We start from the raw sequence: 23,828 nt of genomic DNA on the forward strand, positions 1-23,828 counted from the left end.
CTCCGGGGCGGCTCTTAGCCGAAGATCCCCCTGGGGCTGTAGGCAGCAGCTGCCCCGGAGCTGGGACGCGGCCGGCGGGCGCTTGGGCTCGTCGGCGCTGGGAGACAGACCCCGAGGGCCCCACTCGTGAGGGCTGAGGCCATCGGGCGTCCCCGTGCTGGGGGCGAGGGCCGTGGGTGGCCTCCTTGGGGGTCCGAAAGTGTTAACTTGTGGTGGCCGGGGGCGGCTTGAGCGGCAGGGGCAGCCTGCCGTAAGGGTCCGCACACACATTGTGCGCTCCTTCTCATTTATTTGTTTTAACGACAGCTCTTTTTTAGCATGGAGGGCAGTTGGAAGGCTGCCCTGTGACATGAAACTTGCATAACCGATACTATTTCTTATATAAGCCGTAACTCTAAGCTAAATTAAATACACACAAAATTTTAGAAGGGTGCGTTTATTTATTCGGCATTCATCTCCTCCAGGCCGACTGGCAAAGTGGGGTTTTCTGCTGGAATGTGGGTTTAGAAACAAAGTAACACCAAACTAAAACACAGCTCCTGGGTTTTACCAGAGGATTGCAGACAAGGCCTGCTGACTTTCTTGATAATTTATCCTACTCTTTGCTGTCTGTTGCGCTCACTTTAGGATCCCAAAGCCGGGAAACAGCAAACCAGCCGGCTCGTTTTTCTTGTAACTTTTAGGTTGTGACTTTGTTCACAAGAGTGTTCACGCTGATCTTAATTTTAATTCTTTATAATTGGTCAAAACCCTGCATTATTATGTTGAGATTTTTTTACGTTGAAGGTTTTCTTGTTCCATTTTCAGAGGAAACTTTAAAATGAAGGTTTAGAAGACGAGATTCTGCTTGCTGCTGAAGTAAAATAAATACCATTCTAAGCAAGATCTTGGAGTGCAGAGTAACATCACTAGTTTTGTTTTTAGAACGAGCTGAAAGCTCTCACTTTAGAAGAGTTAAAATGATTGTGGGTGGGGTTTTTCTATTTAGTGCGAGGAAAACTATAAGTAAATGACTTTTGCAGACCAATGAATTACTCAGTAGTTACACCTATTGCTTTTAAATTAATGGTAGTATTCTATTTTAATAATAAATCTATGTGAATTAAGGAAAATCATAACTGCTTGTAAAGATCAGGGATTTAATTGATGTAAAAAATGTGTCCTGATTTGATGAATAAAATATACTAAGATATCCCTAAAATAAAAATTGATTTCTAGTCTTTAAATAGCCACTCTAATCCAGAATAATTTTCAGTTTTCTGGTGTGATCTGACATTTCCTTTTTCCTGTGCAGACTCATTTTATTAAAATACTGAATAATCATTTAAAATGACAAAAAAATTACAACTGGAATAACACTCCAGATTTTTTCGTGCATTTGGATCTTTTGTGCTTACAAAGAATATTTTAGTCATGAGCTGTGGAAATGATTTTGTGGAAGCTCTTAAGAAAATTGGATATCCAAAAGCTGATGAGCTTAATGGGGAAGATTTTGACTGGCTATTCGAGTCTTCGGAAGACAGATCGTTTCTGGAGTGGTTTTGTGGAAATGTAAATGAGCAGCATGTGGTATCTGAAAAGGAACTACAAGATTTTGATAATCTTCTTGAGTCTGGTAAGCCCATTTTGGAAGGAAACGCACTGGATGAAATCCTTAAAACCATGAAGCCTGTGGATTCAAAGGACAGTAGCCAAGAGGAGGAGGAAGAAGAGGAGGAGGAACTGAAGAAATTAGAGGATGAACTTCAAACTCTTCAGAGGTTAAAAAAACTCCAAATTCATCGACGTAATAAGCTTCAAATGATGGTTTCTGCAAACAGCCATATGTTACAAACATTAAAAAGCAAAGAGGAAGAAGCACGTAAAGATTTGAAAGAAGGGCTGGAAGTGTTTACTGCAGCAAATAATAAGCTTAATAGTGAACTGCTGTCTCTTCTGGATGCAGCGAAGAAATTTGCCTCTTTATTCACTGCTTCAGAATCAGGACAAGGGTCAGGTCTACATCCAGTGTTTTTTTCCCAGCTTCCTCTGGACAAGTATTTGGCTCAGGAAGAACAAAGCACTGCAGCACTTACCTCGTACATAAAAAAACGTTTTTATCAAGATATGTCTGAATCGGTTGAAAATTCACACGAGGGCAGCTTTCACCTTGCAGATATAAGCGAACAAGTCACTTGTGATGAGACTAATGAAGTTTGTGAAGAGAGTCAAGAGTTGGCCAGGCTCCAGACAGCGTATATTTGTGCTCAGTATCAGCTGATTCAGATGCAAGCTAAAGAGGAGAGCATGAATTCAGCTATAAAATGTGCAGAGAGCATGCTGCAGTCCTTGAACAGCAAGGTAAGCCACAAAAGGTGATAGAATGTAGTGGAGGTCTAGGCAGGCATGCTCATCTGGATCTAGTAAAAGGAATTGCTGAGTTGCTGTTATTTCAACTATTTTTATATAGTGAAATTGTACTTTTAGGAAGCTTTAGTCTGGCTCGCAAAACTCCTTTTGTGAAATTGCTCCAGTTTCTATAGTTGGAAATTTTTCAGTATGATGGAGTACCTTTAATTCTACTTTCCAGAATTCCAACCTTAAAAAACCCTAGAACTTAGTAGTACCTTCCTTGTTTAGTTTAACTTTGAAATTTCAAATTATAACTGGTCTCAGTTGTTTATACAACACAGAAAAACTTAACTTTGGTTGAAATTTTGTGGTGTTGAGGAGCTAATGTGATAAATATCTTCCTGTTTATATTCCATAGCATAAAAAAGTTTTAATTCACTGGCTCTTCTGAAACTCAAGTATTTGTACCAAATTAATCTCGTAGTTGAAGCCCCAGAAGTGTCTCAATGAGTGAGGGGCAGATATAGCTACTGGAATTTAAGAATGTGAAGAAATCTTAACAAAAAGAAAAATATTAGCTTATGCCAGTCATGGACTAAATTGAGGCATCATATCAGTTTGTCTGTTTTCATTTATGGATGAATGACGTATAGGACTTGATTGATTAGAATAACTTGAAAAAGATTGATTCTGATAGCAATGTTGATAGTCATTGGACTGAATATAAAAAATTATGCTTACGTGTGAGACTTCTGTTAGACATGCTTGAAATCTGTGTGCGAAGTAAAATACAGCTCTTCCACTTTTAACAGGTAAACTGTTTCCTGGCCCTGCAATAGAATGAAATTATTTCAACAAATAGTTAAGAGATAGCTGTTTGTTGAAATACTTTTATTTGGGGTCTACTTTGTAAATCTGTATTTGCCTTATGTGGTAAAGTTCTGTAAAACTGATTGTGGGGTTTTCATTCAATGTTGTAGACAGAAAAGATGCAGTGATTTTAATGTAACCTAAGTACATGAAACTTGTGTGAGCTGAAGAAATGTGTTAGGGAAGTGTCTTGGAGGGAACCATGAAGAAATTGACAATTTTTTTGTTTAATGCAGGATATTGGAAAACAAGAGAATCTCGATGCCAAAATATTTAGTTTAAGTGATGAAATTTTAACAATTAAACAAGATATAACTCAGATAAACAATGAAGAGCTGCTTCCCCTTCTGAAAGAGAATGCACGACTTCTGAGCGCGCCAGTGGTGAAAGGATGCTTGGATCGTCAGATTGCTCAGCAGGACTCCTACGCTTTGAGACAGGATGAAATATGCAGGCATTTGATAAGACAGAAAGCATCGTTTGAACTTATTGAGCTAGCCTGTGAAATGGAGCTGAAGAAACATAAGGAGATCTGCTGTCAACTTGAGAATTTGGTAGAATCTCTGAAACAGAGCACTGATGAGTTGCAACAGAGACTACAGGTGATAGCTGAGCGAGCTCAACATGCAAAGCCCAGAAACACTATTAGTTCAAAGGATGGGTTCTCCTGCAGGTAGGGATTATACTCACTGCTGAACTTTGACTTGCTTTGAAATAATACTGGGGAGACAGAGGCTTAGGCAAGCGAAGCTTTTTCTGTTGCTACGTTCTTAGTCACTTGCTATAGCTAATTAGTATTTTGAATTCTCCAGAACTGAAGCCTTCAAGATATGAGACTTGCTTACCCTTTGACATTATTCACAGGTTTGCCTGAGGAAAAACTGTTCAGTTATCAGTGTCATTAATATTGCTGAAGCATTCCCAAGCAATATCCAGAATATAGTTAATGTTTAAGGCCAAACCTGTCTTGCATGGTGCCCTGATCTAGGACCCCTTCAAAGTTGTTCTAGAAGTACAGATGTAGGGAGGTATTGATAACAGTGATTTCCCAGACCATGTGCATGGCCTCATCATCTTAGCCTGCAAAAATACCCGTGTGGTAGAGATGAGGAATGGCTCCTTGAATATATGGAACACGGCTAGTTCGTTTTTACTGCTCCATTTGCCATCTGGCTCCAGTGTCCTGTCAACAGTGTAGGAGCCCGGTTGTTCACCATCTGAGTAATGAAGTCTCCTTGTAGCTCAGGTGATACAGCAGGAACGAGTGCTGTGTTGCTGTCGCTTCAAGACTCTAAACCTTTTGATGAGGTGTATTGTGTAATTATAGGTGTGTTAGTGTCAGACTTTTTCTTCTTTAAAATGGTGCTTTAAGTGGTTTTTTTTAATGCTTGTTAAGAGATAGCTGAGTATGGTCTTGCACAGTGAATAACTGCATTCATTTTGCTCCTCTTGTGGGTTTGCATTGGCAACTCATAACTTTTTTGTTCAAGTCTGTTATTAAGTCTCCAGATCACTGGCTACTTTTTCACTTTTTTTTTTTTTTTTAGAAAAGGGAGGGAAGTTGAAAGTTATAGACCCTTTAGGGTTTATAAGCAGAAAGAACTTGAAAGAAACTCAGTTACTTTTGAAATAGAGCTCCTGCTCTTTGTAAAGCCACTAATTCTATATTGGGCTCAAGTCCTGAAGATTTTAATATGCAGAGGTGGTAGTAGCAACTGAGCAAAGTTATGTGTAATTGTATCAGACTATTCCTGATGCAGTCTAAGGGTACAGTTTGGTAAAGCTGCTATTGCTATCTTTTGCCTGACTCATAACTAATTGGAGAATTTCTTAACAGTCTCTTCATAGATAGAAAATGGGAAATACTCTAGTAAGCTTGAAAATGTTATAAAGATTGCTTTTAGTTCTCATTGGCCATTGAAGTCTGCTGTTTTTCACCCCTTAAAGTTGTATCTTACTTTGCAGTCCTTGAAGTGTCGGGAAATAGTTGACAAAAGCACATTGTCAGCTTCTGTTTGCATTTGTAGTGTACTTACTTTGGTGTTTCATTGCTGTTGATCTAATAATGAAACGTTTTGGAGTCCTGTTAAACACGTACTAGCTATACATAGATAGAATCATGAAATCATGAGATACAGCAATGTAGTAAGAGTACCCTGAGCAGTACTGTCCTTTAGTAGTCCTCTGACTTCTCAACATGAATGTCTTCTCTTGACTAATAATGACAGGAGTGCTTAGGAAACTTAAAAATGCTTGTGTGTCTACCTTCATTTGTTACAGGCTATATCAGCTTCTGGAAGGAGAAAATAAAAAACCACAGTTGTTTAAAACATACGAAAGCCTAGAGCAGATGGCTCGGAAGTTAAAGCAGGACTGTGCTACAGTGCAAGATCAGCTAGAAGCATCTGCTCAAGAACAGTCTCTGCTTTTGTCCAAGTTAAAAAGCAATGTAGATACCCTTCACGATGCTTTGTATCATGGAGGAAATCAGATACAACTTAGCAGTCGGGTAAGCCCTTCCTAGTTATTGAAATTATGACATTAATGTGTGTCATGTTCTTTTATTGAGAAAAACTTAGTGTGAAGGCTGTAGACACACAAACTGGCTCCCATGTGTCAGCAACGCATTTATTAGTGTGATGATGATGGGTTTTTTTACATTGTTCTTAGCAAATGATAAATTTTATAAATGTTGGCAGGTCATTTTTTTGTTTCTGAGCAAATCGTTGCATCTAACTTAATTTCTTTCAAAGGCATATACAGTCCTGTATTACTAGTAAGTTTATGGTGTGGGAAATGTGTCATCTGGATATGGTGTCACTGGAAAAACTCATTTAGATTTCTCCTTATTTCAGATGAGCTTTTTTCTCCTGTTGTCTGTAATACTTGAACGGTATAGTTTGGCCCCTTAAAAAGCCTGGCCACGGGTGGCTCACTTGGACAAAACAAGAATATCAGAATTTTGAAGGACAGCTGTAGTGGGACAGTCCTGCTACAGAGCTCCTAGGTGTTGGGTTTAAAGCCTCTCTTAAATGGGCATAGAGGTTGTTAAATACAACTCGTTATAGTTTTTAAATAATTGTAGTTATCTTAAAAGTGGACTGAGGGAAGTCTTCTGTTACATAACACTACTTTTGTTAAATACATGAAAATATATTCAACACTTCCATCTGTCAAGTGAATTTTCAACATATAGAACAGTTTTTTTATTAAAAAAAATTAAACTGTCTACTTGGAACAATACATATTTAGGGATTACACATTATTAAATCAATCTTTCTATAGATTTGAGTTACATGTTAAAACAGTGACATCTCTTCCTGTTGCTACTGTTTATCAAGAAAAGTAATTCCTTTAATAAGAAAATAATGTGCAAGTAGATGACCAGCCTGCTTACACTGAACTGTAATAATGACAGCTGGGAAAATTGTAGCTGGTAACTAATGATTTAATTTTAAAGTTAAATTGGCTTTTTTGTTATGTTTTTTTCTGTTCCCTTTTAAGATTTGGCTAGCTACGAGGACTTGTAATTGATTGAAAATGTCATTCAGCTGTATCTAGGTGAGGACCAAATTCTTATAGTCTTAACTCATCTGGTGTAGGAAACAAGTAAATGAGATTACATTTTCATAACCTGGTGCAAGTACTCTTATAAGGAGCTCAAAAGTTACATATATGTGAGTCCCATATCAGCTGTGTTTCTGTATTTTGTGATGACTTTTCACTTACAAACGGAAGTGCCTTCCAAAGGCAAAAAACTTTTATATTTCTAGTTTACCTAGTGTATTAACAATACAAAAGTAATAATTTTGTCTTGTTTTTTTTTTTGTTAGGAACTTACTGAGCAGTTTCATCAACTGGAAGTTGATCTAAATAAACTAAATCAACTCCTTATGGATCTGATTGCTGATTTAAAGTCAAAGAGAAACTTTTTAGAGTCCAATAAGCTGCTTCAGATGGAAAGAAGTTTATATGTGTATTTTTTCAAAGATGAAGACCACTTGAAAGAGATGGTGGAGAAGCTTGAGCAGCAGTCTGAGGCTAAAACCAGTGGTCTGGAAGATTAGAATTTCACCACCAGTGGAGTTCTTAAAGTTTAAACCTCAGTGTACTCTTAAGAAGGGAAAACATGTGAATGTAAACTGTCTGCAAGTTTATGGAATGATAAGCATTGGCTTATCAAGGCTAACAGTTACCTGTCATTGCAATGTATGTTTAATTGCCACAGTTACCAGGTTTGGATTGTATGCTGCTTTATGGCTTCTGGCATCTGCCTGCTGAGTTCAAATCTCAGTTTTGTCGAATTTTGATATGAAGAAATACCTTGGTTATTTGAATGAATTGCATTTGGGTTGCCCTTCTGCTAGCCTGTATGTTGATTTCCACTGCGCACAGCGTAGCACAAAAGGGAACAGTTCATACCCTTGAAATAAGATTTCTTGCATGCTAATAACCTTTGATATGTGAACTGAAAAATAAATGTGGAGAAGGCATCCCAGATTTTGGAGCATGAATGTGCACCTTCTGAAGAGGAGGGTTCTCCAAGGCAGATATTCTGTGATAGTTTCCCTTACAGGTCTCCTGACATGATTTGGTTTTGTTAGAAATGTGTTTGAATATGTACCAGAATCTGTTTCAAGTACCAAGACGATTAGTCAGTTTTAAGACCATTGATTTAACTTATGGCCTTATCTTCTCCATTGAAATGAGTCCATATTCATATTGGGCTTTTCAAAGAAAAACGAATTTTAAATTTACCTTTTGGACTTCTGAGTTTGCTCTATAACTTATAATGATAGGCATTTCAATTCGGAGTCCTGATGCTTTCATACTTGTGCTTTCATGTGCATTGTTGGACTGGTTATCTAATTTTTATATAGCTTCCTAATATACCAACAGAACGAAATAGTCTTTTATAGTATGATAAGTTCCAGTCTTTTATATTTTGATGGGATCAGCTGTGCTTGCTTTCAAGCACTGTACATATTGATGAAGGTTAGTAAATTAGCTTTAAATTCAGTAACAGTAGTCTTAAAACTATTTTGATAGCAGACTTTTAACTTTTATGTGAGTATAACTTATTTTTAAATGTTTAATTTTATTTTTTTAACTTACTGGTTGAATGTCTTTATATCTGGATTTCATGCTGCCTAACTCCAAAAATTGTGTTTATTATTAAATGCCAAGCACTCTAAATTCAGTTCAGTGTTGTCAATATTTATGGTGAATCTCTGTGTTGGTTTTAGGCCTATTCTCATGCATAGTGTCTTGTTTATATATAGTCTGCTAGGTTCTCATTTTGGTATGCCCCTGAGGGTTTAAGACTGCTACTTCCCACCCTGAGAAGTCAGGGAGCGTTTTTACCCTGTGTAGGAAAGAAGGGTTGCCCTTAACTATAAGTTAGGAGAAGTTGTGCATGGGGAAAGGTTGTTCTTCTGACTCCTGGAATGTCAGGGAGAAGAAAGCCATTCTATATCTCTCTCCCTCTCGCACGCTTACTATAAAATTTGAGCTAGATAGATATAGGCAATACTAATGCAGCCTGATGGATGTTCCTTTTTGAATCTGGATACAAATGTTTATACTTCTAAGTGTTCAAACTTGCAATCTGCTGATTGTTTTGAGCTAAGAAAAATATTTCCATCTAAGCAGGGGAAATACTGTTTACTTGATGGTTAAACTGGACTTGAAAGTACTCATGCATTGATTTAGTGGGAGAAGACCAGAGTAACAAGACTCCAGTTATTAACTTGTATAGGAATAATTTCCTTAACAGTGGTTTTTGGTGGAGCAATTGACTTGTATGGCTTGAATCCTTTAAGTATTTTGAAAATGTTGGCTATTTATCTTGTATTTGTGGTAAGTTTTATGCATTGTTCTGGTCTAACTGTAAAGACAACCAGTCATCAGTATGGGTGCTGTTGTTTCTAATTCTCCCATATGTGTGGTATCTAGGGACTCTCCAAGTATTTTGTATGCGTTATAGAATACGGCTACAGGTCAACTGGAAAAGCAACTGCTTGTCAAAAAGACAAAATTTAGAACAGCAATGGCTGTGGTCAAAGCTTGTAGAGACTTTAGATGTTGCTGGCCTGTTTCTTAAATTGACAAATAAACTGTAGTAACTATTTTAGTTACTAATATTTAATAGTACTTGAGTACATCAGTTATACAAAGTTTAAGAAATAGAGGTCTTTTTATCATAAGTGTTTTCTGAAACAAGACATCACTAATGTTTATATATCATGGTAATAATACTTGTTTCTTTCATCTTGTGTTGGCTCTATTTTGGCACTTACTTGAAAGTGGTGGTTTTTTCTTGATAAAATTTGAGCACTAATAACCGTACATGTATGCATACGCTAGATATAGACCAGTTCAAAGAAGTTGGGGGAATATTTCAGACATAAATGATAATTCTTGTTTTATTTGTCAGGTTTTTTATTAGAACTTAGTTGTACTTAATAGGACTGCTTAATTTTTTTATCAGTATATTAAAACACTATTTCAAAGAAGTTAGTTTTTGTAAATGATTACAACTTGCTTATTTTTATTTACAATACATAACTGATGGGCATGTCAGGGAGGAGATGTCGTTTTCTATTGAGAGTGAAGGGCTGAACATGTTCACTATGTTTTGTCTTTAATTTGAACAGAATGTAAGAGCAAATTGTTCTGTGGCCCTGATATAATGCATAATTTGCGTGTGTTCTGTGTTTAGGTTTAATCTTAAAAATGGAACAGTACACATCATACATAGGATGTGAGATTTCTAAAGTGCCTTTATCTGATATCGCTCAGAGGATTATGACAGCTTTGCGGTCTATTCCTGTAGAAGTTCAGACTAGCAGAAAAAATAACCAGAGTGAGTAAATCTTAGCCTATTTAAGTGTTTCTGTTTTCAGTTGAAAAATTGAAATGCAAACAAACAAAAAAACCCAAACCTCTAGTCTCTGTTTAAAAGGAAAGAAAAAAGGTAGGAGTTTAGGTTTACAGCTTTAGAAAAGGAATTAAGCTGTGACTGTGACATTTGCTGGATCTTTTCTGATTAAACAATGTTATGTGAGTGCAAGGAACTGGGATATTACCAGTACCCTCAATTTCTTTTTTTAGTTTTTTTTTCCCTGTTCCTACTATGTGGTATAGAAGTAGATGAGAATTTCAAACTGTTAATTAACTAATACTGTAAATTAAAAGTATATGTTAAATTGACTCTGGACTAGATATTTAAAGATCACTACAAATTCTGGGAACTTGCCAAGCAGGCTTGTGAACTCTCCAGACTCATGTCTGTCCTTTAAACACATGTTCATTAGCAACGTGCTCCTTGTGAATTCTAGGGGGAAGAGTGAACAAAAGTCCCAGTGGTAGAGCAAATTAGAAGTGCCTCAGCAGATCTTTGACTGTTGACCAAATCTTACTCAGAATATTGTGGATGCTAGGGAGGTTTTTCAAGATGTACTTTTTATTCTCCATTCTGTGCACTTCATAGTCCACCAGTCTCTTAGCTCTGGAAGGAAGCAGATAGAGTGTCACTCAATTTCAGCTGCGTGTTTTCTCCTGAGAACTGGATCCTGGAACATTATCTGGTCAATGGGATTCAAACCTAGCATTTGCTCTTGTGTGCATGGTGTTTGTTGCAGTCTCAGTTTTATGTAAATAACGGTTCAGGCTCTTCTTTCAGTATTAAAGCGTCGGATCAGTGGAGCCTGATGGTATAGTAGTTCATGGCTGTGTAAATCAGTGATACACATTTGAAGAAATATGGGGTGGGTTCATTTGAAGATGGTACATTTGGACGAAAGCCCAGATTATTTTAAAGAAAATCTGATCTCTTCTGCCTCTGTTTAGTTGCCTTTCTACTTCTCTTGCTACCTTGTCATTTTCCCTTTCTTAATTTTCCTGCATAGTGGTTTTTTTCTTAAACTGGAGAACTCTCTGTACTGTGTGATACCTATGTCGTTATGTTGTTCACTCTTGATCCATTCACTGTTGAGCTGTAAAATTACAGATTTTCTTTCTATAAAAAACACCATGAAGGTATCTGGTATCTTTAACCAAATGAGCTTGCTGTCTTTGTGGTGCTGCTCAATCCTTATTCACTGAGGAGTGAAAGAACAGTGTAAGCATTTAGTGGCGGCAGGTCACATGGCTAGCTTTTCTTGCTCTTGTTTTCCATGTACTAATTACCCACAATTGTTTCTAGTGTGCAGGCTTAAGAACAAATTTATTTGAATTGCTTTTAGGGAATTGCCTGCATATATAGCTTTAGCCGATCAGCATGCATCTGGAGATAAGGAAAATGTTCGCCTCCCTGAAAAAAAAAAAAAAAAAAAAAACCCAAAACAAAACCAAAACTTGGCATGTTGGTCTGCTTCAAACTGTATTTAGCTGTATTTTATTGATAGATTTTTAAAGATTAAATTCTACCTACTGGAAAGACTGTTTGTCTTTAGAAGGTAAATACTGGGTTCAAATAGGACAAATATTTGCGATGTTGAACTAGGGGGGTGAAATTCTGTGGTTACCTTGGCACTAGAGTTTGTAATGGTTCTGTCTAGCCTTGAGGGGTTTGACAGCAAGGATGGGTTTCTACTGCCATCTGGTGATACTCTTTCATAAACCAGAAATTTGAGGTTGCACAGCTCTTTAGATACCTGTCATACTGAATACTGTGTGCTGAAGAAGAGAACATCACGTCTGGAGGGTGAATTTGTAAAGAGCAAAATCTAGCTGTGAAACAAACTCAGTTACTGTTATTCTTAAATTATAATTTTATTGTTGTACGAAGTGTCAAGAAAACCAAACCTAAAATATTTGAAGCTACAAATACAGCTATGCTGTATTCACTATTCTAATAGCTCAGGGTAGAAGTCTAATCTGGAGATAAATAACTGATTATACACATACGCCAACATGAACCTGCATGTAATGCTACAAAGTAATAAGCTTTGTCTCTTCTGGAGACTAAGCTAGTTAGTCTCTGAAAATGCTTATTTTAGTGTTAAAAGTACAGGGTCCTGATTTGTCTAGACAAATTTCTTTTGAAACAATTTCAGTAAATAGAAATAGATCACTTTGTACTTTGTTTGACAGTGGTCATCAACACAGTATGTTCAGAAGGTGACTCCCTGCTGGTAGTGCAAATTTCATAGCTGAAAACAGCAGTGGAGTCTTGTGCTTGGTATGGACCAGGAGTTAGAAAGGGACAAAATATTTATTTTTCCCATGAGACGTCTTTTGGCTGGGCAATAAAAGAAGTAAAGGAATCCTAACTGATTGCAAACTCTGGAGAGACCCACACTTCAGTGGAGTTCCCTGGGTTTGTTTTGGTTTGTTTTTTTTTTCTCCTCCCCCTGTTGTTGTTCTTGTACCTACTGTGTTGTCTGGTCTTACAATACCTGTTCTGTTGTGAGGATGAACAGTGTGAAAAATTTATCCTCTGCAGATGAAGCATGGTCAGTTCTCTGTAGGGCATGATATACTAAAGATGTATATACAAATAGTGTTTTGCTGAAGAAAATTATTGTGGAATAAGTCTACTGAATTCCAAGAGAACAGTGTGAATTGTAGAGTTTGGGGGTTTTGGTGCTTTTTTTTTTCTTCTTGCCCATGCCCCGAGCTTTATTTTGACCAAGATAGGATGTGTTTTCTTGAAAGAAGGAAGTACGCATATTTTTGGTATTATAGTAATGCTTCTTCTGAACACCATCCAAAACGTTTGTCTGCTTTGCAGCAAACTTGAATTAGTTTTTTCTTAGTGGGATCAGAGCATGCTTTTGCATATGCATATTTAGGAACCTGCAGGGCCCTTTTAAGCATGACTGATTAATTTGAGGAAAATGGTTGTCATGGAAAATTTTATTGCTATTATTTTAGGTTTGGTAATATAGCAATGTTTGTAACCTGTTATATGCACTGCTCTCAGATTCTTTTGTACTGAAAAATGTTTCCCTTTTTTTTTTAAGGTATAGAGAAGACAAAGGAGAATAAAGTAGGTGATAAGGATGCATGTCTGAGAAATGAAAAGGCAAGCATATTGTAAGATTGAAGACCACTAAAAGCAGTCTTTCTGTAGCAGGTTTAAAGTGGTTACAGGCTCGGACTCTTTCATAACAAGCTTTATCACAATACATTGCATACATTCCTAGTTCAGATAACTTTCCTCTGTCTTACTTTGCACTTGGCATCTGTTTACTGATGAGAGTCTTAGCCTCACTTCTGTTGTCCTTTTTATGGGAAGTTAGTCTTTTGTGACAGATGGGTCAGAAATAAGTGAGGTTGCCATGTTTGGATGCTTCCCAGGGTTTAAAAATGTTCTGAAACCTCTGTCACTGAACAGTCACTAGCACATAATCATAAAGGCAGCTGATTTATATGAAAAATTACTTTGTATTAGGAAGTTTTTTTGCTTTAATCATCTCTGAATTTGGTTTAATGTGCCTATGAGTGAGTGCCAGTGGAAGAATGGGAGTGGACCACTGCGGCAGCCCCAACGCAGGCTGTGATTGTAAGGTTCGATGAGTTGCAGATACTGCAAGTGTACTCCTGTCCCGGCTGCAAATTTCGCAGCCTTCCTTGCCCTGATTCTGGTGCATGTTGCACACTTCAGCAAGTCCATTCAGGTTGCTCAAGATGCAGTTTCTTTTATGGGGTGGAATAGTTTCCTACAAATCAGATTGGCTGATAGATAGATGTGCAGCTGTGAGTGCACATGGATAGCAGTGGAACCCCTTTTTGTGATGATGAGGTGCTAATTTTGACTCACTGCATCTAGTGAAATTTTTCTACATCCACATAAATTATGAAACTACATCCTGGGAATAATTTTCTCTACTTCCAGCCATGTCATTATTTCTAGTGGAAGATCAGTTCTTCCTGGAAGCTGTTGCTTCTCTCTGTGGTTAATTGTAGTTCCAGCTGTGTTATTCTGACTTGATAATTAAATTGCTTTGTTCTTAGTTTTGAACCTTATAAAGAGAATTGCTTATTCCTGATTCTATAATTACTTGAGTGTCCTAATTCAAATTGTACTGTGTTCAACACTGAAACTATTTGCAGTTTGACTGGAGGATACACTTGAGTGAATTTTTTTTTTTTTCTACGGCTCTTAAACATTTGGTCCTTCTGTGATGATATTTTTCCACTTATGGTAACTTTTTATAGTGTCCACTTTTGATTAACATTGCCTAAGTCAAAATTAATTTGCATTCAGAACAACTCCTGTTCACTTTGGTAGTAGCAAAACCTTAATCGGCTCCTTTTTTCTGTTTGCTTAGAACCTGTTAATTGTACTGTTGCTGTGGAGTGGATCCTGTGAAGTATGATCTCAAGCAATCTAAGCCTTTTTCATCTTTTGACTCCATAGTTCTGAGGTTTGGGAATACAGGAACCGGGTTGAGGAATATTGCAAAACCAGAAAAAAAATATTATTGGCTTTGTCATTCTGGCTTGCTCAATCGATAGAGAATAAATAGAGATGGATGATATGCTTTGATCAGTGAAAATTGTTGTCTTGGGGAATGGATGGAAGCCCTGCACAGCAGTAATTTGTGGTTATTTTGAAGTGAGAAGGCCTTAGTTTTCAGATGGTAGTGAGAGCAGAGGTACTGAAGGAGACTCGCTGTGCTACAAGAACAAGAAAATATAGTAATTATGACAGGCTTCAGTTACTTTTCAGTGGAGTGGGTGAATATTGTGCTTATGCATCATGCTGAGACTAAAAATTGGGAGACAACTGCTTTGTGGAATGGTTAGAGAACTCTCAAGAGAAATTGTTTTTATTTCATTCCGTGTGAAATCAGGTTCAAAATCTTTGTGCTGAAAGATGATCTGACAGGGACTATAATCTTTGAGGCATTAAAAGATAGATAAGTCACCACAGGAATGCTTCATTTCAGAAAAAGAAATTACATTAAAATGAAGGAGCTTTTAAAAGAAAATACGTGGAATTTCCCCTCCAAAACCAAAGTATTTTTAGGTAGTATAGGGATTTATTCAAACCAAAATATTGGAGACTTAAAACAAATACTAAAATCTGTCCAGGGAAAAGTATGGCTAAATGGCAGTGTGAAGGAGGCTACTAAAAAAGTCATTGTGCAAAAAGCTGAACTTACCAGAATTTCTGATCTTTTATAGTTGCCTCATTTGAGTAAGTTAAATGTAAATATACAATAGTATAGTCTAAATCATGAGAAACGGCTTGCCAGTGCATTACTAATACATCACTTTTTCAAATGCCGAAGGAGTCGGAAACTTGCCAGCACCTGTAAAGACCTGTTGGTCAAGGTGTAAGAGGAGTATTGAGGGAAGAGGCAGCTCTGTATATCTGTAAATAGTTAAACACACATTTACCTCGGGGAATCTTAGGAAGTTTGCTGGTTGCCATTCCTGAGTCCTTGTTTATGAAATCAAGACAGAGGATCTATCTCAGCTGAAGAGGCTGTAGAAAAGACTAGCAAAATAAAGAGTAAGAAAATACTTGGGCCAGTAGCATACCAAGGAAATTCCTGAAGGAAATCAAGGATGAAAGAATAGAAATCATAATATTACCATGCAATTTCTTGCTTAATGCTGTTTGATAGCATGCTGCTGTAAAGGGGTCCAGGCACTATCTGGAGTAGGAAAGCTGTTCTGAGCATAGTGGATTAAACAGAATATACTTGTTCACACAACTGATAATACTTCTTCAGTGTGACTTTCATATATATTTTTATGTCTTACAATTTTGTAAGTTGTTTGAAGAAATTGGTAGAGATCCAGTTGACTCAGAGTACTTGAATTTCCAAAGCAGTCGTTATGGTCCCTTGCTAAAAGTTCTTTAATAAACTAAGCTGTCATTAAAAAAAGGTCACTAATAACCTAGTCATATGGAAGACAGGCTACTGGACTAGTGCATCATAGAGTTGTTAGTTTGTCATTTTTAGTGATGGACTAAGATTTAAAAAATACAGTAGTGGTTTTGGGTGTAAGCAATATAAATCAGCAAAATCTTTACTGATAAATACTTGAATTTTGTTTTACGTAATGTGGTTCCCCTAAACTGACTCTTGCTAGTATCAACATTTTTTTCATAGAATAACACTTCCTTTTAAAACTTATCTAAATTAACTCATGTATGTTTATGTCTTCTAATAAGTTGAATAATTGGTTCACAAAAATTTCCAATTTTTCCAGGAGATTAGTGATTCCACAGTTGCCTTATTAAAAACATCTGCCAGCCCTGAAAACAGTACTGTTGGTCAGATAGTCAGGACAGTACACACCGATGAAATGCTTTGCTGTCAAGATACTGAAATAGTGAGCTGTTACCAAGATTTAGACTTGCTAACATGGGGATGCAGAGAAAGAAATCTTCCAGTAGAAGCAAAAAACCTGAAGAGTGGTGAAAAGAATATATCTACTCCCCTTAAAAGAAAGCAAGATGTGCCTACATGTTGTTCAGAGAAAACAAGAAGATTACCTGTAAAGAGCTACACTTCTTCACATGAAAGAAGATACGACTGTTCTGGACAAACAGAGTCTTCTGAGAATTATCCTTGTGATATCAGGAGTTTGGGTTGTGAAGGAAAAAGAGAATTGCTTGCAACTATAAAGCAGGCAGTGGCTTTTGTAACTACTATGTTATTTCAAGACGGTTCTTCACAGCTCAACTCAGAGCAGGTTAGTGAACTGCTTTGTTTAGAGTCAGCTTGTAGAACAATTTGAACTGTGCATGTGACTAATAAACACAAAACCATGTTCATTTGTAGCCTAGAATCTGGACCAGTTTTGTGTATTATTGCTTACCAAAATATGAATGTAAAATGAGGTAAACCTTAATACTTCTGACTACATTTTATATTTAGTTGCCAAGTAAAACAAAACAAAAACTAACAAAAAAAACCCAAACAGAAAACAAAAAAAAAAACCTGCTTGGGCTAAACAGGCATTTGATACTTGCAGTGAGACTATTTGGTTTAAAATATTTTTTTCCTGCTTTTTACTATATCTGTCGGTGTGAATTTTTTGTTTACGGGCTGAAACACTTGCACACTCCTCTTTGTCAATGGTGTATCCAATAACTCTAGAGTGTGTAATAAGTTTCATATTGTAAAATATTTGGGAAATTTTCTTCGTAGGATTGCATAAAATCTGTCAAGAGGAGACGCTATTGTAATTATACTTAACAGGCCTTAACCTCATCAGTGAAAGGAGTTGTTGTGTTAGTGAAGAATCAGACTGATCACCATTGCCCTCCCAGTTACTCCTCAACTGTCTACACTTGGAATGCTGCTAATGAAAATGATAAATTAATTTATTTAAGAACTGAATGCTCATCTCTTTGGGAAGAAGAACAACAGGCTCACAAGAAATTTGCTTGGTGAGAGTATATAGGAAAAAAATACTCTTTTGCTTTACATATGCTATTAGCAACAGTGATGTTGGTTACATGGCACAAGCTTAATCTCCTTACACACCAAGCTTATTGAATTTCACATTAGCTGTATTAGTCCTGTGTCAAGCCTGGCCTAATAGAAACCCAATAAGAACAGGCTATTCCTTTGGGCTTGGCATATCACTAACTGCAGGCTGGCAGAACTAGGTTGGCAGGAGCTGTTTATGTTCACCTAGGAATCCTTTATGAACAGCTTACAGCTCTATGGCACCAAAAAATACCATTAATCCAGGCCTAGCTTTCTTGTATCTTCCATTTCCTGAACCACATTTCTTATCTATTACATTTTTGATGGACGTTATTATGGTAAACATCCTTTTTGAACTCTGCTAATAATTTTAAATTTTTGAGCACAATAGGGTTTTTTAATGGCTTTTGAGATCCCAAATGAAGTTTTCCTAATATTCATTAATAATGTTAAATTAAAATTACAAAATAATTTTTTAAGTAAATGCTTTTGTATCTGTTAAATAGTTGGACTAAACTTTAAAGGAAGTTGGATTATATTTTAAAAGTCCAATTAGCATAACCAAAATCCGTTTTTATCCCTTACTATTAACTTTGAAATAGTATCATGTAAAGGGAGAAATGAGAACTGAATCTGATTCTAAGATATAATAGTTGCATGTTAAATCTTCATTGGAATATTTTATGAATTTCAGTAATAGCTGCTTTATTGTAAACTGCTGAATTTGGGTTATTAAATTACAAAGCATTGGACTTGCTTGTTAGTTTCATCTTTGCCTCTGCTCCACTGTGACTTGAAACAAATCACTTCACTTACTGTACTTCGCCAGCTGAAATAATGGAGTTACATGACAACTAGTTTAGTGACTTGTTAGTTTGGATATAGGTTGTTCTGACTTGAGAATAACATCTCAGTAAAGCCTGTACATATATGAACAGTAAAAAATTCAATAATAAACAAGTTGAAGTTATATAGATTTAAATAGCATATTAACACTAGGCAATTACGGCAATTTAGATTGTCTAGTAACCTTTAAGTCATGATTTTACAATACTGTGTTAACTCAGAAGCCTCTGTGATCTTATTTGGGTGTATTTAAGTATTACAGGGATGCCAGTTACTGTTTCAGATTAAGATTGCATTGTTTGAGTGTCAAATAAGGATTGTTTTCTTTATGGATACATGATAAGGCATATCTGCTAGGATCTTTAATTTATTATAGAATGAAGCTTCAGGTATTACTGAATTGAGAATTTAATATTCAAATACAGTATTCTGTTCTTACAGGAATAAAGAAATGTCTTGTGTTAACTGTTTAGTACTAGATGCTAATTAAATGTATAAAGTAGATTCATTAAATCTAGTAGCAATATAGTGTGTGTTAATAAACTACTTCTGTGCAGGCAAGTGTTGTTTCAAATGCTACATTGCAAAGTTCCAATTATTTGCTTCAATGCAAAAGATTTCCTGAGGACTCTGCTTCAAGTTTATGGTGATGAAATTAGCTGGAAAGAAGGTAAGTATCTAATCTATGATCTACTCCTATAATCTCTGTGCTTTTGATGTTTCTGGTGAAATCTCTAAGTGTAAAAGTAGCTACACTGGTGATTAAGTAATATATTGGAGAGCAGAGTTTTAGAACCATGGAATAGAACACCTTTCTTGGGGAGGTTGTGACCAGAGCCTTGGCGAGTCAGGGTGATGTATTTCTTCTCAGAGTAGGAGTCAAATCATTGAATACTTTAAGGATAGCTTCATGTGGAAACAAAAACTCTCAACACGGTTCTGACTGTAGCTGAAAAGGTCAAACTGCTTCATGTTTCGTGTTCGCTAGAAAGACTTTCTCTGCTCGAGAGCAGGGGCTAAGTTCCAGAGGTGCTCATAGTTGTCAGAACTGGGTCATGTTCATCACTTGAATGGGTCCTTGTTTTTTTTGATAGGAACAAGTAAGACTTTTGTATGGATTTAAAAGCAACTATAAACAGAAGATAGAAGATGTAAATAGAATGTGGTGTTTATTTTTTGTTCCTATGTATCAGATTACTGCTGAGTGAATTACAAAAGTAAATGTGACCTTTCAGGAAGGACTCCCTCTATGGAGAGTCTTCAGCTTGTGTTCAGCATCTGAAAAGTTTCATCAGTAAATCACAGGAAACTGATGATGATTTAGAATCTGGTGTAAAATCTACACAGAAGACACTTAGCCCTGGAGTGGGAAGGGGCGGGGGAAGAAATGTCGTGATGGTACTGGCAATAGTGACAGTTTTATAACCTGTACACACAGGAAATACTAGATCTAGGTTAGATCCTATCTAGGATTTGAATCTAAAGTTTCTAGAATCCTAAAGAATTCTTGTCTAGGATTTTTTTTAAACTTTGGATGTTGGTGCTTCCTCACCCATTATTTCTGCTATAGTAAAAAAAAAAAACAAACCTCCAACAAAAAAAAAAAAACAAACAACCATGACACAAATCCCCTGCCTTTTTACGGTAAAAAAATCCCATCATTGTAAATCAAGCAAACAAATTTTCTGTGTCTTACTGAAATCGCTTGCTTGATTGCACTCATTCTTAAACTAGTATACTAACCAGTGGAATACGTACAGATACATTAGCCCTGACTAGTAAAATACAGCATGCTTTTCCAATGGGATTCACTAATGTTTTGGAGCCGGAGGACAGGACTTGAGTACCATATCACAGTCTTGAGGAAGGTGTGCTTTTATCAGCACAGACTCTTCTCTTCATCCCTGCTTGACCCTGGTTTTGCTTCACTCCTTGAAGCTTTGTTCTGTCTCAGTTCCATATGTGCTGCCTCTTCACCTTGAAGAGGTGTCATCCTTTTTCCAGGACCAAATTGGTGGCTATAAATCATTGCTGCCACCCTCACCTTTGGTGATGATTTTAGTTGGGAAGGAAGGGATGGATGGATGGATATTTGAGGGGTTTGATTCTTGATCCTTTTTCAGCTGGAGACTCTCGTGCTCATTGTAAATAGGGATATGAGAAAAGGATCTTTGAGATATCTCAGACTACTTGGTAGTACGATTCTCTTCTTCCGTGTGTCCTTGGTAAGATGTAGTTATTAGAAAAATCAGTGCTCATTTCATGCAGTCTTCACGTGGGCTTCTGAATGTCCAGCGTCTCCCTAGGCAGAGACTTCCTGAAGCCTCTGGGCATTTTCCAACAGCCATCAGCTGCTGAGTGTCACTGCCCATCGGTGAGGCTGAGTTGCATAGTCTGCCTCTTCACAATACATTATTTGAGTCATGGCAAATCTGTCTGTTACGGCTGTCAAAGTTTCATTTAATTCCTGTAGGGATTACTTCCTGCTGAAAGAGCAGTGGAAATCCCATGGTCGCATCCAAAGTTCGGTTTTGCAGTGGATGCAGAGTTTGACATACTTTCTTAAACTACACAATTCCAAGGCTAAGACTGTTCTTCCAATTGCAGAAAGACTCCTAGTAGTACTGTCAGGAGGGTATCCTTGAGACAATTTCCAAGGCTGTGCCTTAGCATCTGTTAGCTTTTGAGGTGAATAGCTGTTTGTATCAGAGAAAAGGGTAATGAGCCACATAAAATCCTCATATGACAACATGCAGATGAAGTAACCTTCAGTTATCTGGCAGATGAAGTAACCTTCAGTTATCTGGCCACTCCAGCAGAGCTCAAGCTGATTCAGAGACAAGATGTCACTTCCCCTGACATCTGCTGATGTTTTCAGCAACAATTATACCAGTGGAGGTAAACAAGCCTGGTTCTCTTTAGAATAGTCCTGCAGCTGTGACTTGGTTTATGGGCATTAAAGTTTGCTTCCAGGTAACAGTCTGTAAGGGTGTGCAGCATGGAGTTCTCTGTGAATGTACCTGTGGGTTGTCATTTGAACTTACTTAGGGGTTACTGAAGAAGATACCTAGATCTGTCTTTGAATATATCACAATTTGCATTCTAGTTACTATTTTCTCTCTCCTCCTCTTTGTAGTAAATACTACAGTACATATGTTGAAACTGTAGTTAAAAGGGAAATGAAACAGCACTAGGCTTACTCCATTCTATATATCTGTGTGAATATGAGAAAGTGCAGTGTAAGCACATATGATCCTATAGGACAAAAGATTCTGATTTTTGGGAACAATGCATTGTGCACCCATACATGAATTAATATGTGCATTGAAGATCTCAGAAGTCTGATTGTTAGGAAGTAAATCTTCTCTTCGCTGATCCCCAGTGGCAATTTTGTGGATATCCATCAAGTTAACAGTAACAGCAAATCTGTACTAGAGGGAGACAGTTACAAGAAAAACTTCAACTTGAAATTTTTCAGTAATGAGAGAGAGGCCTTTATAGTCAATGTTAAGAACCAAAGGTTTACTTACATTTTAAAACTTGGGGGGGGGAACCCCCAAAAAACCCTCACAAAAAACCTTCCTAAAGTTCAATGTTTGAACTTACTCCTATGTAGTCGTGATATTGACCACTTGTTAAAACTGCAAATTCAATGTTTAATGTTTTCATAGTGTAAATGCTTGTCTATTTATGATGTGTGTCTACAGGAAAGATAGGCAAAATTCTAAAAGTATTTCTCAGTATGGGAGGTAATTTAAATATTTTGATTGCCAGAAATAACTTATTTTTGTAGTTTCTGATAGTGTCGTGTTAGATCCAAGGATTGCAGCGTGGCTGATAAACCCCAGCGACACAGTTCCCTCTTTTGAGTGTTTAATACAGAAGTATTTTGAAAAACATTTTTCTATGGGAACAGTAAATACAGATGCAGGCACTCTGAGAAATGCATCAGTAAGTAGTTTGTTTTAAATTGTTTGTGGTTGGGTTAAAAGGGGAAGGAAATGATGAAAGAATTGCTTTTAGTTACAAAATATTGCAGAAAATGACAGAGTGGTTTTCTGATGAAAGAAAATGTTAATACTACTTGTTGAAAATCTAATTTTAAAGATTTTTCAAGAAAGGGCAAAAGGGAAGGGTTCGCTGCATTCTACCAAGATGGGATCGTATTCTCCAGGAAGAACTGTAAAATTGTGCTTCAAAACTGTAAAGTTCGGTAGCAATATTAATGTATAATCTGATCTTTTTTCTTTCCACCTCCTTGTAAACTTGTTTCCAACTTTCCTTTCCAAAATGTCTAATGCCTTGTCCTCTAACTCCTGTGAACTTGTAGCCTGTATTTAGTTAATTGTTATTAACAATTTTGCTGAATTTCACAACTGGTAAAAACACCATATCATAGGCTGAGGAACAGTACGGAGTCGAATGTGAACTTTCAAGCACGTGCATGAAAAAAATGTGAATTTTTATTCTCAATGAGAGAGAATGAGTGATGAACTTCTTGAGAAGTTATTCTGAGCACTAGAGAAATGTCTTACTGTCTGTTGAAACTTATTTACTGAATGTTATAAAATTTTGGTATTTGTATTTTGGGCCATGGTGATCTACTCTAGACACATTAGCCTTCAGAGGTTGTTTGAATGATAAAAATAGATGTGCAGCAACCTACTTTTTTTTTTTTTTGGAAACCTTTTACTTTTCAGAGGCCTTGCTTGTTCAGAGACAGTGTTGTGACATTATAGGGCTTCTAGGATACAAATCCACAGATGTCAAGTGGACTTAGAGCACGAACAGAGGCCAGTAATATCAGCATGTGCTCATCAGTATAGACATTTCTGAGAAAACCAGAGCCAGTTTACTTTAAAACAATAGCTGTAAGCTGCAGTTGTTCAGAAGCTACTTCATGAATTAAGCTCTTAGTGTAGGGAATGGACAGGCAAACAGGCAGAAGCTATAAGCTTGTTGGTTATTTCTATATGTGATGTCCCCTCCTGTGATTCAGCATCCTTAATCTTGCCTCTTTCCTCAGTTTAGCTCAGTTTTTTTGTTCTTCATATATTACATCTATTCTTAGTTATCATTTCTCAACTATGTCATCCTGATTCCCAGCTCTGAGTTAAATATTGAAGTCTTGTTTCCTTCCTGCCCTACTTCATGTCTAGTTTATTTCCTTGACCCAACAATCTCCAGTGTCTTTGTGCTGACTTCTTCTCCCAAGTCCCAGGTAATGCCTCTCTCTAACATCCTGTGATTATTTTCCCCCTATTCCTCATGCAATTAATTTGTTCCCTGGACTCTCCCACTTTCTTTTTGGCTTCTCTGTTTGCTCAGTGAGTCCTAGTTCTTCCTGTGAATCCTAGCTCTTTGCCAGGTTTATCT

General features: G+C 36.9%; 2 protein-coding genes across 2 annotated transcripts in view; both read left to right on the forward strand.

The window, feature by feature from the left end:
* The first annotated feature begins 1,410 nt into the window (after positions 1 to 1,410).
* Positions 1,411 to 8,267, forward strand: HAUS3 (HAUS augmin like complex subunit 3). Its single transcript, XM_009955829.2, has 4 exons — positions 1,411 to 2,340; positions 3,438 to 3,874; positions 5,482 to 5,710; positions 7,035 to 8,267. Exons 1-4 carry the CDS (start codon positions 1,414 to 1,416, stop codon positions 7,266 to 7,268), a joined length of 1,827 nt encoding a protein of 608 aa, XP_009954131.1. The 5' UTR covers positions 1,411 to 1,413; the 3' UTR covers positions 7,269 to 8,267.
* Positions 8,268 to 9,936: 1,669 nt separating this feature from the next.
* The window catches only part of POLN (DNA polymerase nu), an 82,584-nt gene continuing 68,692 nt past the window's right edge, over positions 9,937 to 23,828 (forward strand). Inside the window, exons 1-6 of the mRNA XM_086464833.1 lie at positions 9,937 to 10,066; positions 13,170 to 13,231; positions 16,378 to 16,863; positions 17,373 to 17,563; positions 19,010 to 19,122; positions 22,246 to 22,403. Of these exons, the coding sequence (XP_086320959.1) occupies positions 9,937 to 10,066; positions 13,170 to 13,231; positions 16,378 to 16,863; positions 17,373 to 17,563; positions 19,010 to 19,122; positions 22,246 to 22,403 (1,140 nt within the window). The remainder of the gene's footprint in view (positions 10,067 to 13,169; positions 13,232 to 16,377; positions 16,864 to 17,372; positions 17,564 to 19,009; positions 19,123 to 22,245; positions 22,404 to 23,828) is intronic.

The sequence above is a fragment of the Leptosomus discolor genome, chromosome 4 (genome assembly GCF_034619465.1).
Source record: "Leptosomus discolor isolate bLepDis1 chromosome 4, bLepDis1.hap2, whole genome shotgun sequence".
Lineage (NCBI taxonomy): Eukaryota > Metazoa > Chordata > Aves > Leptosomiformes > Leptosomidae > Leptosomus > Leptosomus discolor.

Bases quoted from the DNA above. Each gene is read 5' to 3' on its own strand.
- HAUS3 (XM_009955829.2), top strand. From the start codon at position 1,414: ATGAGCTGTGGAAATGATTTTGTGGAAGCTCTTAAGAAAATTGGATAT. The intron at 2,341-3,437 runs GTAAGCCACAAA...TGTTTAATGCAG, and splicing joins TGCAGTCCTTGAACAGCAAG to GATATTGGAAAACAAGAGAA. The intron at 5,711-7,034 runs GTAAGCCCTTCC...TTTTTTTGTTAG, and splicing joins AGATACAACTTAGCAGTCGG to GAACTTACTGAGCAGTTTCA.